The sequence below is a fragment of the Ruditapes philippinarum genome, unplaced genomic scaffold (assembly GCF_026571515.1).
Source record: "Ruditapes philippinarum isolate M1 unplaced genomic scaffold, ASM2657151v2 ctg114_1_1_1_1, whole genome shotgun sequence".
NCBI lineage: Eukaryota > Metazoa > Mollusca > Bivalvia > Venerida > Veneridae > Ruditapes > Ruditapes philippinarum.
Window position 1 is genome coordinate 480,796 of NW_026859562.1, and position 13,604 is coordinate 494,399.

Below are 13,604 nucleotides of genomic sequence, written 5' to 3' on the forward strand. Positions count from 1 at the left end.
AGCATTTAAGAAGTTTATTATTATAATTATTGTTATTCAGCCCGAGTCTGTTAAACAGGAAGAGAAAACAAATCTAAACATGAGCGGTGTTTACTTATTTGTTTATTAGAGACTGTGAACTTCGTATAATTTTTGGTAAATTTGATCGTTTGTTTTTTTTCAAACTGAGTTTATTTAACATTCGATCAATAACTTTTTATTTCAAATGATCACGAAAACTGTAAATTATTGCCGCTGTCAAGGACTCATTCTATGTAAAATGGAGTGGGTGGGGTAAAAAATAAAAAATCTCCAGCCATCAAATGATCTATCTTCCCTTTTATGAGTCAAAACCCCTCGCGAGGACGCGTACATTCGCTGCATCAAGCTCCTAAGAAAGGTTTGAAAGTGAGATTAATCATTGCTTTATTGTCTTCTTGTATATTTGAATTATTGACCCACCTAAACAAAGTTTGATTCAAAATTATTTATGGAAATTGAGTCAGGTAATTTTTAATAGGTCCTGAATGAGGTATCTAAAACATGGTCTTTTTTCCCCAAACGAAAGAAGATAAAGTCAACCCTTTTCATGCCAAAAAGAGTTGGAAAATCTGTGAGCATCAATAATTTTAACATTATAATTTATATTGTTTTGTCTATTTTTTACCAGGTTTTCTAGCGGCAGAAAAAATGGTAAAAGGTCAACTCGGCCCTATACAAACTCGGCACAAGTCAACTCGGCTCTCTATTAAAAAGCTTTTAGGATATAGATTGTGACGTGTATGTAAGTTAATAAACTTTTTAAGGAGATGATAAATGTAAAAGTAATTCTAGGGTTAGTCCAACTAATTCAGTAATTTTATTGCGCGACAAGATATTCATATTGTTCTATTTTTGTGTCTGGACAATATCTCGCTCTACGACATAAAAGCCAGATTCTGAACAAGAACGAAAATATCTCAGATGACTTGGGGGGCCGAGTTGGTTTTAGGGCGGAGTTGACCGGATTCCACGAGATACCCAAATATAGCAATATTCATTTTTGTTTGTATAAACATTTAAAATGTAGATAACAATGAGAAAATGAATTAATTTGTATCAAATAATATGACTTAGCCAGCTATAACTTTCATTCATTCCAAAATTTTTAAACTTGTGACATTTCTGAAAACTATCTAGAATGAATCAATGATAGAAAATGGTCTAAGAAAATAAATCTGAACAACATTATCTTTAACACAGCCATTAACGCTGTACAGACATTTAAAGTGTTGTTTATGTGATGTCACAATGTAGGGCCGAAACAGCATGTGCAAAAACAGTAAAAACAAGAACGCTATATCATTGCCACAAACCAGTTAAATTTCACATTTTTTTCACAATAAATACTCAGTATTTCGCTTGAAAAATATAGTGAAATAAAATAAACACACAAAAATTTTATCAACGTTTTCAAAATTCATAACCCTCAAAATGTTTCTGCGAACAGTAGACTTAACGACAGTCTTTTTCAACCAACTGGAACAGCCTTTAAAGAACGTTTCTATTGGAAACTTTGAGACGAAAACAAATTTAACCACCAAACATATAGTCCAACTATTTATTTGTTTCTTGACATGTTAGAATGGAAATATTGGCTGTTGTGATTATATTACTACGCATTTTGACTCAAACCATGCATCATTCTACAACAATGCACTAAGAATTGATACCTATTGCCTAAATATAATCTTATGAATAGATTAGTATTATGAGTAAAATCAGTTTGTTTCTAGGTGTTTTTTTTTGTAGTAATATGCATCTACTTATATACAATGAACATTCCAGATTTGTAAAAATATACAAGTAGAAGATGCAAATTGTTATTCATCTATATATTGTACATGTAAAAAATGGAAAGTAACAAAGGCCACTATTTTCCCAAAAATGTTTGAATTGTAAAATGCTTACAATATGCACCCGGGTACTTGATGAAGAAGCTTCTGTGAAAAATTAACTTTGAAAACCTGGTTTCATCTTTCTTTCGTGTTGTTTCTTGGTTGGTGATATTTTAATATTATTTTTGAAATTCTTTTCTAAGTCAGTAGCATGTGGTCAAGACAATTCTAACTTCCTTTATCGTTAAGTAAAAAGTTTGTTTTTGGGCATTTTTGTAAACAAAAAGTTATATGGCACATATTAAAAAGTTTACTAAATTTGAAAATATCATTACAGTCTGTCCTGCTCCTACCGGTATATTTATTATAAACAAGGTGACCATGACATGTGCTTGTTTTTCGACTATAAAACAAACTTTTTTATCAAGTGCCTGGGTTATCTATGTGTCAGGAGTTATCTCTCATATTAGTATAAAATATTGTTTAAATATAAATTTTACAGGCGGAGGGTGTCATAAAAGTATCTGGCAAGCTGTTTTGCTGAAATTTTCTCAGTAAGTCTAACAGCTAACAGCCAGGGCTAAAAACATATCTAGTAGGGTTATAAAAGATAAGAAGAATAACCCAATTATTACCTCTCTGAAAAAAACATAGGTTACCTACATGTATGTGCCTGTCCTACTTTCATGTTATGTGCGAAACAATGAAAATGTATGCAAAGACAGTATTAAACTTTCTTTTGTGATCGGAATTCACTTGCAAAAAAAATAATTGAGATGCAAACAGTGCTCGATGTTCAATGTTAGATACATTCAAAGTTCTAGAGACCAGCGTTCTTTATAACTTATACTTGAAATATTAAGATTTTCAACATTATTAAGGTTCCATACAAATTGGTGGTGCATTTAAGTAGTAAATTAGATCATTGTGGGCATCAAGTATTCCGTATTCTTTATTATTTTTTTAAGTTTCAAAGATATTTTTAAGAATTCTCTAGTTTTTCTTTTATGAAGTTAAATCAATTGTTGATATTTGAGAAGCAATGTTTCTGAAAAAATATTCAAGAATGAACATTTTAATGGGACTCCACTGAAGTTTTTTGACATATGTAACCTTTTTTTGTATACCATTTGATCATTAGCTTAACTTTTCCAAAACAATTTTTTTCATGGTGCAAAGTAACGCAAATGAAAGGTTTTTAAATGTTTTTAACTCAAATCTGACATTTATCTCACATAAAAATCAATTTTAAATACAATTTTTAAGATATTTCTTAAATTAAGTTTTATACATTCTCTGTTTTATTAAGTGTCCCAGTTCATACTATAAGAATTTCAAGTGTTACGTTTTTAGGCTTTTGGACTTCAGTTGAGTTTGTTTAATGTTTACCAGCATAAGAACTTTTATGGTTCAAAGTCATTATGAGTCATAGTATTCATATTTCAACTGACATTTTCAAAATAATTATAATCCAATGTCCAGACAAGAAAATTGTTTGTATGTAAAATACATGTAAAATACTGCATGAAATTCAATAATTATCAGCATAAATAGACTTACTCTGGAATACAAAAAAAACGTTTTGGAATTTCCCAGCTAATCTGGGACAAACAGACTTTTACAGTTACAGCTTCGAAAACAAGCGCAATAGCTTGACTAATCTATTGTGACCGGAAGTATGCCATGAAGATATAATGGTAAATATTTGTTTGTACTGGGGGCTGAACTGGGAAAATAAAAAACGTATTAATTTTGCCGAGTTCTGGATAACAAGCATTTTACTTTACCTTTGAAGTGAAAAGGGTTAAGATTAAGAAACTTTTTTTGCAAATAGCAAATGTTTACTAGTTTGAAATATTTAAACTGGTTTAATTAATGTGTATTGCATGATTGATATCAAAATATGAATCAGTTTTATCTGGTGAACAATTGATGTTATCTTTGACCTTGTGATGATATGAAGATAAATTATACTGACAACTTGTTATCATTTGTTTGACAATTAACATTTATATAATCTTTCAACTATTGATTTAGTTTAAGTACTCTTTAAATGCTGGGCAATATTTAATAAAAGGTAAGACTGTGCAAAATATTTAAACATAACATATAAGTTGTTTTTTTTGTGCAGACATGAATCATTAGTTGACATTTTTCAATAAGTAAGATACAGTGAGTGCAGTAACATTTTCATTGCATGTATAAAATGTATATCTACATACTAGGTACAAACCTACAGTATTGATGGTTGTTTTTTTTTTAACTTTTTTTAAAACTTTTTTTTCATTTATATAATATTAATAATGTTTTATTATAAATTTGTTATAAATGCTGATAATGTGAAAATAATTATAATAACAACAGGGATTAGCATACTACATTTATGGCAATGTAAATAATATTTTATTGCACAAGAGAATACTTGGGTGGTAATGTTTTTTTGTTGTTCTTTTTCCCCTGAAGTTATGACATATTTGATAGATTAACGATGATAATATCAAATATTAGTAATAATTATTTTTATTCTATTTTCTAAAATAGTTGATGTGTTAAACTTACAACATATGCTCACATTATAGATTATTTAAATACCACTTTGTATTTGATGTCATTTGATAGTTAATCATTTTCTCAAGTGTTTTTTATAAAGCCCTAATTAGATACTTTGGAACTCTGCGTATGTGAATTTTTCCATTACAAACTTTAACAGTTACAACTTGGTAAATATATTGATAATAATCTCAACACCTTGACAGTAGTGCAATGTGAAGCTATAACAGGAAAAGTTTGAACCCTGGGATATGATGGGGAAATCCCTCATTCGACACTTGCCTCTCACTACTGTGGGTTCGAATCCTGACAGAGACTTCGGATTTATAATTTCTTGTAAGGAAGCTATCCAGCTAGCTTATGGAATGTTAGTAGTTGTACTCAGGTGCCAGTTCAAGTCTGAATTAATGCACAGAAGGAAACCTTAGGTCTTACTTCACAAGCAAAGCTGGATAGTTGCCTCTATTGTGTAGTTGCAACCTAAAAACCCCACCCCCTAAAAAAACCTAAAAAAACAACCTCAGTTGCAGAGTTCTGGTCAGTAACATCTGTCATTTTAGAGGGGTTTGTCCACCTGAACTGTTAATGTACATGCATATATACATGTATTGTCCATTTAGGCTCTGTTTCAATCCTAACAGTTGTATAATCCTCAAATGCATCCTGTATGATAGTATAAACATGTTATTGACAACTTTTTCTACATTACAAACAGTTAATCATTTGAACTACTATGCTACCATTTTTTTTTGTTTTTGGACAAAGTTGTAGTAGAAAAAATACTTGCCTAATTGTGTAAGATCTGACGGTTCAAGTGACTGAGTATTTAGTATTAGTATAGCTTATGTAACATGATGTTTTATCTGGTTAGTCAGGTATGTTGAATCTTGAAATATCAGATTGAAAATCATGAAATTATACCATGTGCAGATAAACACTTCAAAATTTAAGCAATCAAGATAAAACAGGGTAAAACAATTCTGTTAAATATCATAAAGCAAAATGGTATATACGGGTATTGTATTATGCACATAATCATTTTTGTTTGTCTGCATTGTGCATGTCAGTTCTGGAACTTCCAAACATATTTAATTGTTTGAAGCCAAAGAATAACAGCCTTGAAATAATACAAAAATATCTATTTATACATGTTTTTTAAAATGACTTTTTGGGTTTTATCGTTTTTTTGTTGTTGTTTTTTTCAAATATTTTTTTCTCCAGGAAAACTATTGAAATTCTACTGTTAGAGATATCATACTGCTCATATAGTTGCAGAGCACTGTAATAAATTATTTTAACATAAGCAAGCAAGTTTCCTTAAAAAATAACATTTTGAAGATGAATTTGATATGGTAATTTAAAACATTTGAATTCTATTAATTTTAGCATGTTGTGAAGTTTTCTAGATTTTCAAACGTTTGTAACATACAAACAATGTAAGGGTATCAAGAAAAAATGGTAAGCTGTTAAAACATAGCCAAATAAAAATGAATTTGCTATCAATTATCTAAACTGTATTTGTAATAACTTTTTCTCATTGCAGACAATCATGTCGTATGCTGAGTTGGTAGTGATTGACGGTTCAGACCTCACTAATTTACTGATAGCCTGTTTTACCTGGTCAACACTCTACTTCACACTGTGTATTTTAAACCCTAAACGTAGCTATGAGTGGCACATACGTACAGTCACACTAATTCATGCTGTTTTGGTGTCACTTCTAGGAGCTTATGGTGCTATTGTTATTGGACCATGGCCATTTACTCAGTCAGGTATGTTGGTTGTTAGGGGCTGTGTTCCATAAACACTACTGTCCCTTGTTGATGATTGTATAAACTAATAATTAATATTTTATAGATTTCTTGATATATAAGACTTTTTCTTCTTTAAAAGTAAAATGGAACGGATTTGAGAGTGTTTCAATAAGCTTATAGCTTCCAACACAATCAAACTTAAATAAATTTGTATAAACTAAAAGTAAAATGGCTGTCCTGACTTCCAGACAAATCAAACATTCACATGGATAATACCAGACAAATCAAACACCATTAAGGATGATTAAAGTCATTTTGATAGCAAATTGTCCATCAGACCAGCTTGAATATTGAAAATACTACCATTGAATACCTTGTCAAAATGAAATTGATACATTGTACTGTCTTTGTCTCTTTTAAATATTCAAAATCTGTCCATTGTAAAGCTTCTATAGACGTAGCTGGATTGATATATACTTTGGCAAAAATGTACAATATTAGACATAGTGTTGTACAAAGTTCAGGTCCCATTTAGCCATGATCAGGGTTTTTATGCCAAGGTCAATGGTCAGATAAATGCCAAGATCAATGGTCAGATAAATGCCAAGATCAATGGTCAGATAAATGCCAAGATCAATGGTCAGATAAATGCCAAGATCAATGGTCAGATAAATGCCAAGATCAATGGTCAGATAAATGCCAAGATCAATGGTCAGATAAATGCCAAGATCAATGGTCAGATAAAACGAAAATGTGAATATTGATAAATTTGCCATCATGTTTCATGAGCATTCGTGACATGCAATATTTTGTGACATATTGGCACTTTTACTGATATTTTATATATAAAATTTGTTTTGACTTTTAATATTTTAGGTGGACACAGCACACCATATCAACATTATGTGATCACTATGTCTCTGGGCTATTTCTTGCTGGATCTATCATGGTGTCTGTACTTTAAGACAGAAGGTAAACAATTTATTATTTTGTTAAAAGGACCATTTTGGTACTGTTATTTAGTAAATGCAGAGATTATTAATATTGTTTAGGTACCTAACTAGTATAGGTTTTGGCAGAGTATGTATAGTGTTATTGCTGGGACAAACTATTTGGGAGTGACTTAAGTTGAGGAATTAGAATTGCATCAACTGTTCATTCCTGTGAGATTGTGAGAGACGACTGAATTTGTTTAAATTACTGGAATCTCTTAGGTCCAGCAGGTTTGGTGCCATATGAGCTAAATTGTGTTGGTGTGTCTTAAAATCAAAAAAGAAATATATAATAAAAGCAAAAAAAATAATGCATGTTTTATCTATATTAAAATGATTAGAAAACCAATAGTCTCATATTGTTATGTAATTATTTCTATTTTTCAGGTCCTGTTATGTTGGTACACCACACAATGAGTATAGTTGGACTAACTGTTTGTTTTCTGTTGAAGTACTATGGTATAGAAATGATAACCACCTTGTTTGGGTCAGAGGTCACCAATCCTTTATTGCAGTGCCGTTGGTTTCTACGTGAGACTAATAACTACGATTCAATTCTCGGAGATGTTGTCGACGTTGCCTTTATGACATTGTTTGGACTCTTTAGAATAGTCCTAGGAACTTGCTTGCTGTATTCATACTTCGGACAAGAGAGCACAGATTGGTTGGGTAGATTGGCTGGTGTTCTTATATACAGTATGGGGTGGGTTTTCTGGGTAAACATTGTGCAGTATAGTATAAAGAAGTACAGAAAAAAGTATGGTAAATCAAAGTCTAAGTCAAAGACCACTAATAATAACATTGATGTAAATGGTAAAGAAAATAATGGAGAGCTCAAATTAAATGGTAGTATTGAACCTAAAAATGGTTATGTACAGACAAAGGAAAACGGTGCAGTTTCAAATGGGCATGTACATAAAAGACATGTAAATGGGGCAGGTAGAAGTACAGAAATTGTGACAGAGGAACATGTAGCATCAAGGTCCTAGGCGTAATTATGTTGTAGCTAAGATTAACTTGTTGTCATGTAATGTACATGTATGCAATCATGTGAACAAATTTGCTACCTTGATACATATAATTTTTCGAAATCATGCAATGAAAGCATAATGAGTAAATTGCAATATTACACAATACTGTATTTTGTGAGATAAAATGAAATCTTGATATTAAATAAAACATACATATAGGCATAATGGGATTAGTTATATGTATAAGTAACTAAACGACCTTTTTAATTTTGATATCTAGTTACTATTGTACTTGTTTACATTATTTTGTATTTATTTTCATCTAAATAGATATTTTTTTATTGTCTTTAAAATTTAAACATTTTCACCAAAGATTTTCTGTATTTTATTGATTCTAAAATAGGTTGCAGCTTATTTAAACTTAAGAAGTAAAATACAGTATTTTAGAAAAACCTCAGAATTATTTCAGTATTGAAATTTGAAATACTTTACAAAAAAACCTCACTTGAATTAAAAAAGAATTATTTTATGGTATATTTTGACCAAATTTTATTTTCAAAAACATTGATTATTTTCAAAAAAGTTAACATACATTATATGTATGAACAATCAATCAGTCAACAACTGGCAAATTTTTTTTTTTTTTTTTTTTTTTTACTTACACTTTTTGTTTAGAGTCATTATTAGTTCCTTTTCATTATTATTTTTCATTAGTGTCAATGTATGTACTGACTATTTTTGACAATTAAAGTATTAAATTTGTGCTCGTGAATGTTTTGGAATTGTATGTTTGACTTACTTTTAAGTTTATTAACGGGGGAAACAACCAACCCGAACAACATTATAGTTAAAGGAACTCCACTGATGTAAACATAAAATTTTAATTTTATACATAAATCAGCTGGGGCACTTTAAACAGAGAAATGCAAAATATAATCGAGAAATATACTCGGAAAATACTTTGAAATTCGTATTTTTGTGCAATTCTTAGCCTGATTTGAGTGAAAAGCAATTTGCAATGCTTAGTATTTTAATTAGTTTATAACAAAAAAATATTGCTCTCTGTCTTCTATGCATTTATTGAAATATTTGTTTGCTAGTAATTTTAACATTTTTGTTACTTCTGTAATTTGATGAAATACATTGTATGTTTTGATTACATTAGAGAATGATGTTTATATCATAGTCAGACATAATATAATGGGACAAGCAATTGAGCAGTGCCATGACAAAACCAACATAATGGGTTTGCGGTCAGCATGGATCTTGACCAGCCTACGCATCCGGGCAGTCTGATCAGGATCCATGCTGTTCGTTTACCAACCCTATTGCAAGTAGAGAAAATGATAGCGAACAGCATGGATCCTGATCAGACTGCGCGGATGCGCAGGCTGATCTGGATCCATGCTGGTCGCAAACGCACTATGTTGGTTTTGTCATAACACAGCTCAATTGGAGTTTAGTGCTGCATAATCTTTTCATGCATTCAGACAGAGGCACATATATGGCTAATTTGATCTATATTTTGTCCTTTAGTATTTAAATAGTCATGACATGATGTTTTGAAAATTGATCAGTATATTTTTTTTATTAAAACAGCTTTATTTTATGACTGAATCACTATGCGTATGAAATGATGGCTGGTCAGTATAGAGCCAGGCCTGAGACTGCACCGATGTGTAGTCTCACCAGGATTTATACTGTAGACTTACTAAGCTTTCATCTCCAAAGTATTGAGTATTTCCAAAAGGGTTATAATAGACAATTCCAAAAATGGAAGGTGGACAAGTCCATTTAAGAAATTGAAGTTAAATTGACCAACTTTCCAAAGACATTATGTTCAACATTGATGTCTTGCCATTTCATAAAATGTTATTTTGGATGTTTATAATGTTGGAAACTAGGAAAGAGTAAAAAATTATAAGGAATGTTTTCTGGCTGTCTCTGTGCCTGTTTTCTCCTACACCACTTAATCAGTTTTAATAAAGTTTGACTGGAATTATTGAAATTATAACTTCTTGGGTATATGGGAAGAAATTTGACTTTTGACTGATGTATGATAACATGTAGAGTTAAAAGTGTTAAGTAACCTGCAGTCAATGTGGTGGACTGGGTTTATTTGGGGACATACATCATCATTCATAAATAAGGAATTCATTTTCTATGTGACACTGTCTGTTTTAAAGAAGGACATGGTATTTTTATACTTTATTTTATACAATGATTTATAGTTTTTCATGCATTATTGGTGTCATGTATGACATACATGTATATCTGCTGTATTAATATTGCATGCTGTGATTTCTTATATAATTTATATACATGTACAATGTATTATATCTTGTCTAGACTAGATTATGATTCCAGAGCCAGTAAAATATGTATGATTCCCTTGATAAATTGTGTGATACCATGAATAAGATCCATTAAATTATTGAATGATAGCATAATATAGATCTCCTGTATATTTTACAGAATAAGACAAAAACTTTTGATATATGATAAATATGATTGGCTTATGTTCTTATTTCTAGATATGTTTACAATAAATAATGATATTGTCCTGAAGATTTTAGGTTGTTAAATGAGATATAAGTAATAAGCTTTTTACTGTGCTCCTCTTTACTACCCACCATTTTTAGACCTGTCATGAAAGGTATATACAAATGTATGTTGTTCAAACAGCTACTGATATTTTTATACTTTTATAAATTCAAGTATATGATGTTTTGATTCCAAATTATGTTGTACATTTTGTAATGTGCCATTATATATATATTTACATATAGTATATTTATATCTTTTTTTACCCTGACAGATTCAGTACATAAATTGTTTGAAATTTTATGCCAAAGAAGTAATAGGATGATTGGGACATTTTTGCTTGAAATGAAATTCTTTACCAAATCAGTTAACATTGAAGGTATGTTTGAATCACACATCATATGTCACTGTCTATCCATGAATATTTACAAGTCACATATGCACAAGTATAAACCACATGTTAAAATAAAATAGGAAAACAGCAGATTTTCTATTACTTTCATGCCTTATGTTTTTAAGTAAATTCTAATGATTTTTTTCTGCATATTAAAATGTGCTCACTTATGAGGTCATCAAATCATGACATCACAATGTACATTCTGAAAAATATAATTTTAAAATTTTTCTCAAATTTTGTTAAAATTTAAAATGTGCAAAATAGCTATGTGCTTCCCATAATTTTGTACATTTTACTTGACAAAGCATATTTCTGGCCAAATTTCCATGCAAGTTTTGATATTATTCTTTTCACTTATAATCAAATATTGTTGTGCTGCAGTGAAATAAAATTTTGATGACTTCTAACTCTTCTAAAAAGCATGCATTAGAATTGCAGTCTGGACAATGGTGAATAGAGTTACAAAGACATGTGCTTTGATTTATACCTTCATGTGTGCTAGGGCTAAGTTTGATTTTGTTAAATGTAATTATTTGATTATGCAGAATTAATGTGGTAATAGTCTTTAACTTATTATTATGCAATTATTTTGTAATACATTGTGGAATGTGATGTGTTAGTGAACTGTTGTAATCACTGATAGCCTCTTGTATGTCAATCACATGTCCGAAACAGCTGCCTTTTTACCAGCCAGTGCTCTCTGACACTGAGTGATTATGGTTCAGACATCAAATAATTTGCCACTCACTAAAGATATCTTGCTAGCTTAATCAAGACTAGAAGCAACTGTACAATGGAAATGGAGGGGAAGAGTTTGATATCATTTTACAAAAAATTAATTTTCTAGAAATGTTTTTGATAATTTTTTTTGAGAGATATTAACTCAGCTTTCACAAGAATGAACCATATTTGACTATCTACCTTGGTTGTTCAGTTGATTAATCAAAAAATAAGTTGCCAGTGAGATTTGTTTTCACTTGTATATAATAATATAATACAGTGACCATATTGTGGTGTAGTATTAAGAGGTTAATACACGGCAGGAGAGGGCCGGAAGGTGATAATCGGCCCGCAAAATGAATAATGGACCCCGAGGGCTTTAGCCCGAGGGCCATTATTCATTCAGGGCCGATTATCACCTTCCGGCCCTACTCTGACGTGTATTAATGTCTTTAATACACTTGGTAGATCTAATAGTAGCATTTTAAAAAAAAACAACAACAACAAATACTTTGAAGTTCTTTTGTTAAAATCCTTGTCTACTCTTCTACTGCTCTTTACATAGATGTTTACTGTTTGTGTGTTCCTAGAGGCAAGTTTTATTTTCATTTTTTTTTCGGAATGAATTTGTCGTAGATCTATTATTTCTTCAAATTTCAATAGTAACAAAAATGTGTTTGTACTAAATACGCTTAAGCTCTCATAATAAAAATAAAGCGATTCGTGCTGACAAACTACTTTCACTTTTACAGTTAACTGTTTGATGACGTAAAATATGACGTCATTGTTTCAGTTTGTGCACGTGCACATGTTCTGCGGGCTGATAACTAGTTCTCGGCCCCGGGCCGCAAACTCATAATAGGTCACGTGACACTCATAATCAGTTGAAATCATAGGCAATTTTGTTACTATATATAGTAACAAGTGTATTAATATAGGGTAATGATAACCCTTTTTGTTCGTTGACATACTGTAACATTCATTTATTTATCTGTTCAAATGTTTGATTTATATCTAATATATTTTATAATTTTTTATTTTATTTCACCTTTTCAAATAAAATTATTTCAGTAATTTACATACATTTTAGTTTGTTGTTTTTATAGTTGAACTATACACTAATGATTTTATGTTTGCTCAAGATGCCCTCTGAGATTTGCTTTATCTTGCAAATAAGTCTGTGCAAGACATATTCACATTGAAATATTAAGTTGATGTCATCTAGGAAGCATAGGTTACAGTTTTATTGAGTTTCTCGCCAGTTTTAATAGCAGTTTAGTCATATTTAAGCTGACTCAGGTGCCTAACAAGTGTTTCTTGTTCATAAATCTGTATGTACCTACCTGTTACAGCAAGTTTCCAACTTGAAGTATTTCAGGGATTATGGTTAATTAGCATTGCTTAAAGTTTCATCATCATACTAATTGCTATGGTAAAACATGATGGGTCCATGGCTGCGCTTCATAGAAAGTCTTAAGTGAATCCTAAGTCCTGGGACGTAAAACAATTTTAGGACTAACTCAAGACCATTCCAATAAATGGTTTTACCTTCAGGTAAAGATTGTAGACTATAATTAAAATCATTTTCCTGAGTAAAGTTCAGAAATACATTGACAAACCGTTTTTATTTGCTATGTGATTAATCTATTGTATTACTATTCAGAAATGAAAAGAGCCATGAAATAGGAATTATAAGTCTGGACATTTTTAAACACGAAATTAACTCAATTTTGGTCTTGGGACATTAGGACATGAAATGCAGCCCAGGACTCAAACTCACTATACTGAATGCCCTACCAAGCTGATTGAAGCAAGTACAA

The 13,604-nt window shown here is 30.7% G+C and overlaps 1 protein-coding gene across 2 annotated transcripts; it reads left to right on the forward strand.

Annotated features, from left to right (window-relative positions):
• Positions 1-2: 2 nt before the first annotated feature.
• On the forward strand, positions 3-12,082 carry LOC132757026 (TLC domain-containing protein 5-like). Of its 2 annotated transcripts, none has more exons than XM_060748207.1 (4): positions 3-135; positions 5,950-6,178; positions 7,037-7,132; positions 7,540-12,082. In XM_060748207.1, the coding sequence occupies exons 2-4, from the start codon at positions 5,956-5,958 to the stop codon at positions 8,139-8,141; spliced, it is 921 nt and encodes a 306-aa protein (XP_060604190.1). In that variant the 5' UTR covers positions 3-135; positions 5,950-5,955; the 3' UTR covers positions 8,142-12,082. The 2 variants fall into 2 exon arrangements, with proteins under 2 accessions (XP_060604190.1, XP_060604192.1); XM_060748209.1 differs by lacking the exon at positions 3-135 and adding an exon at positions 3,785-3,933.
• Positions 12,083-13,604: the final 1,522 nt, after the last annotated feature.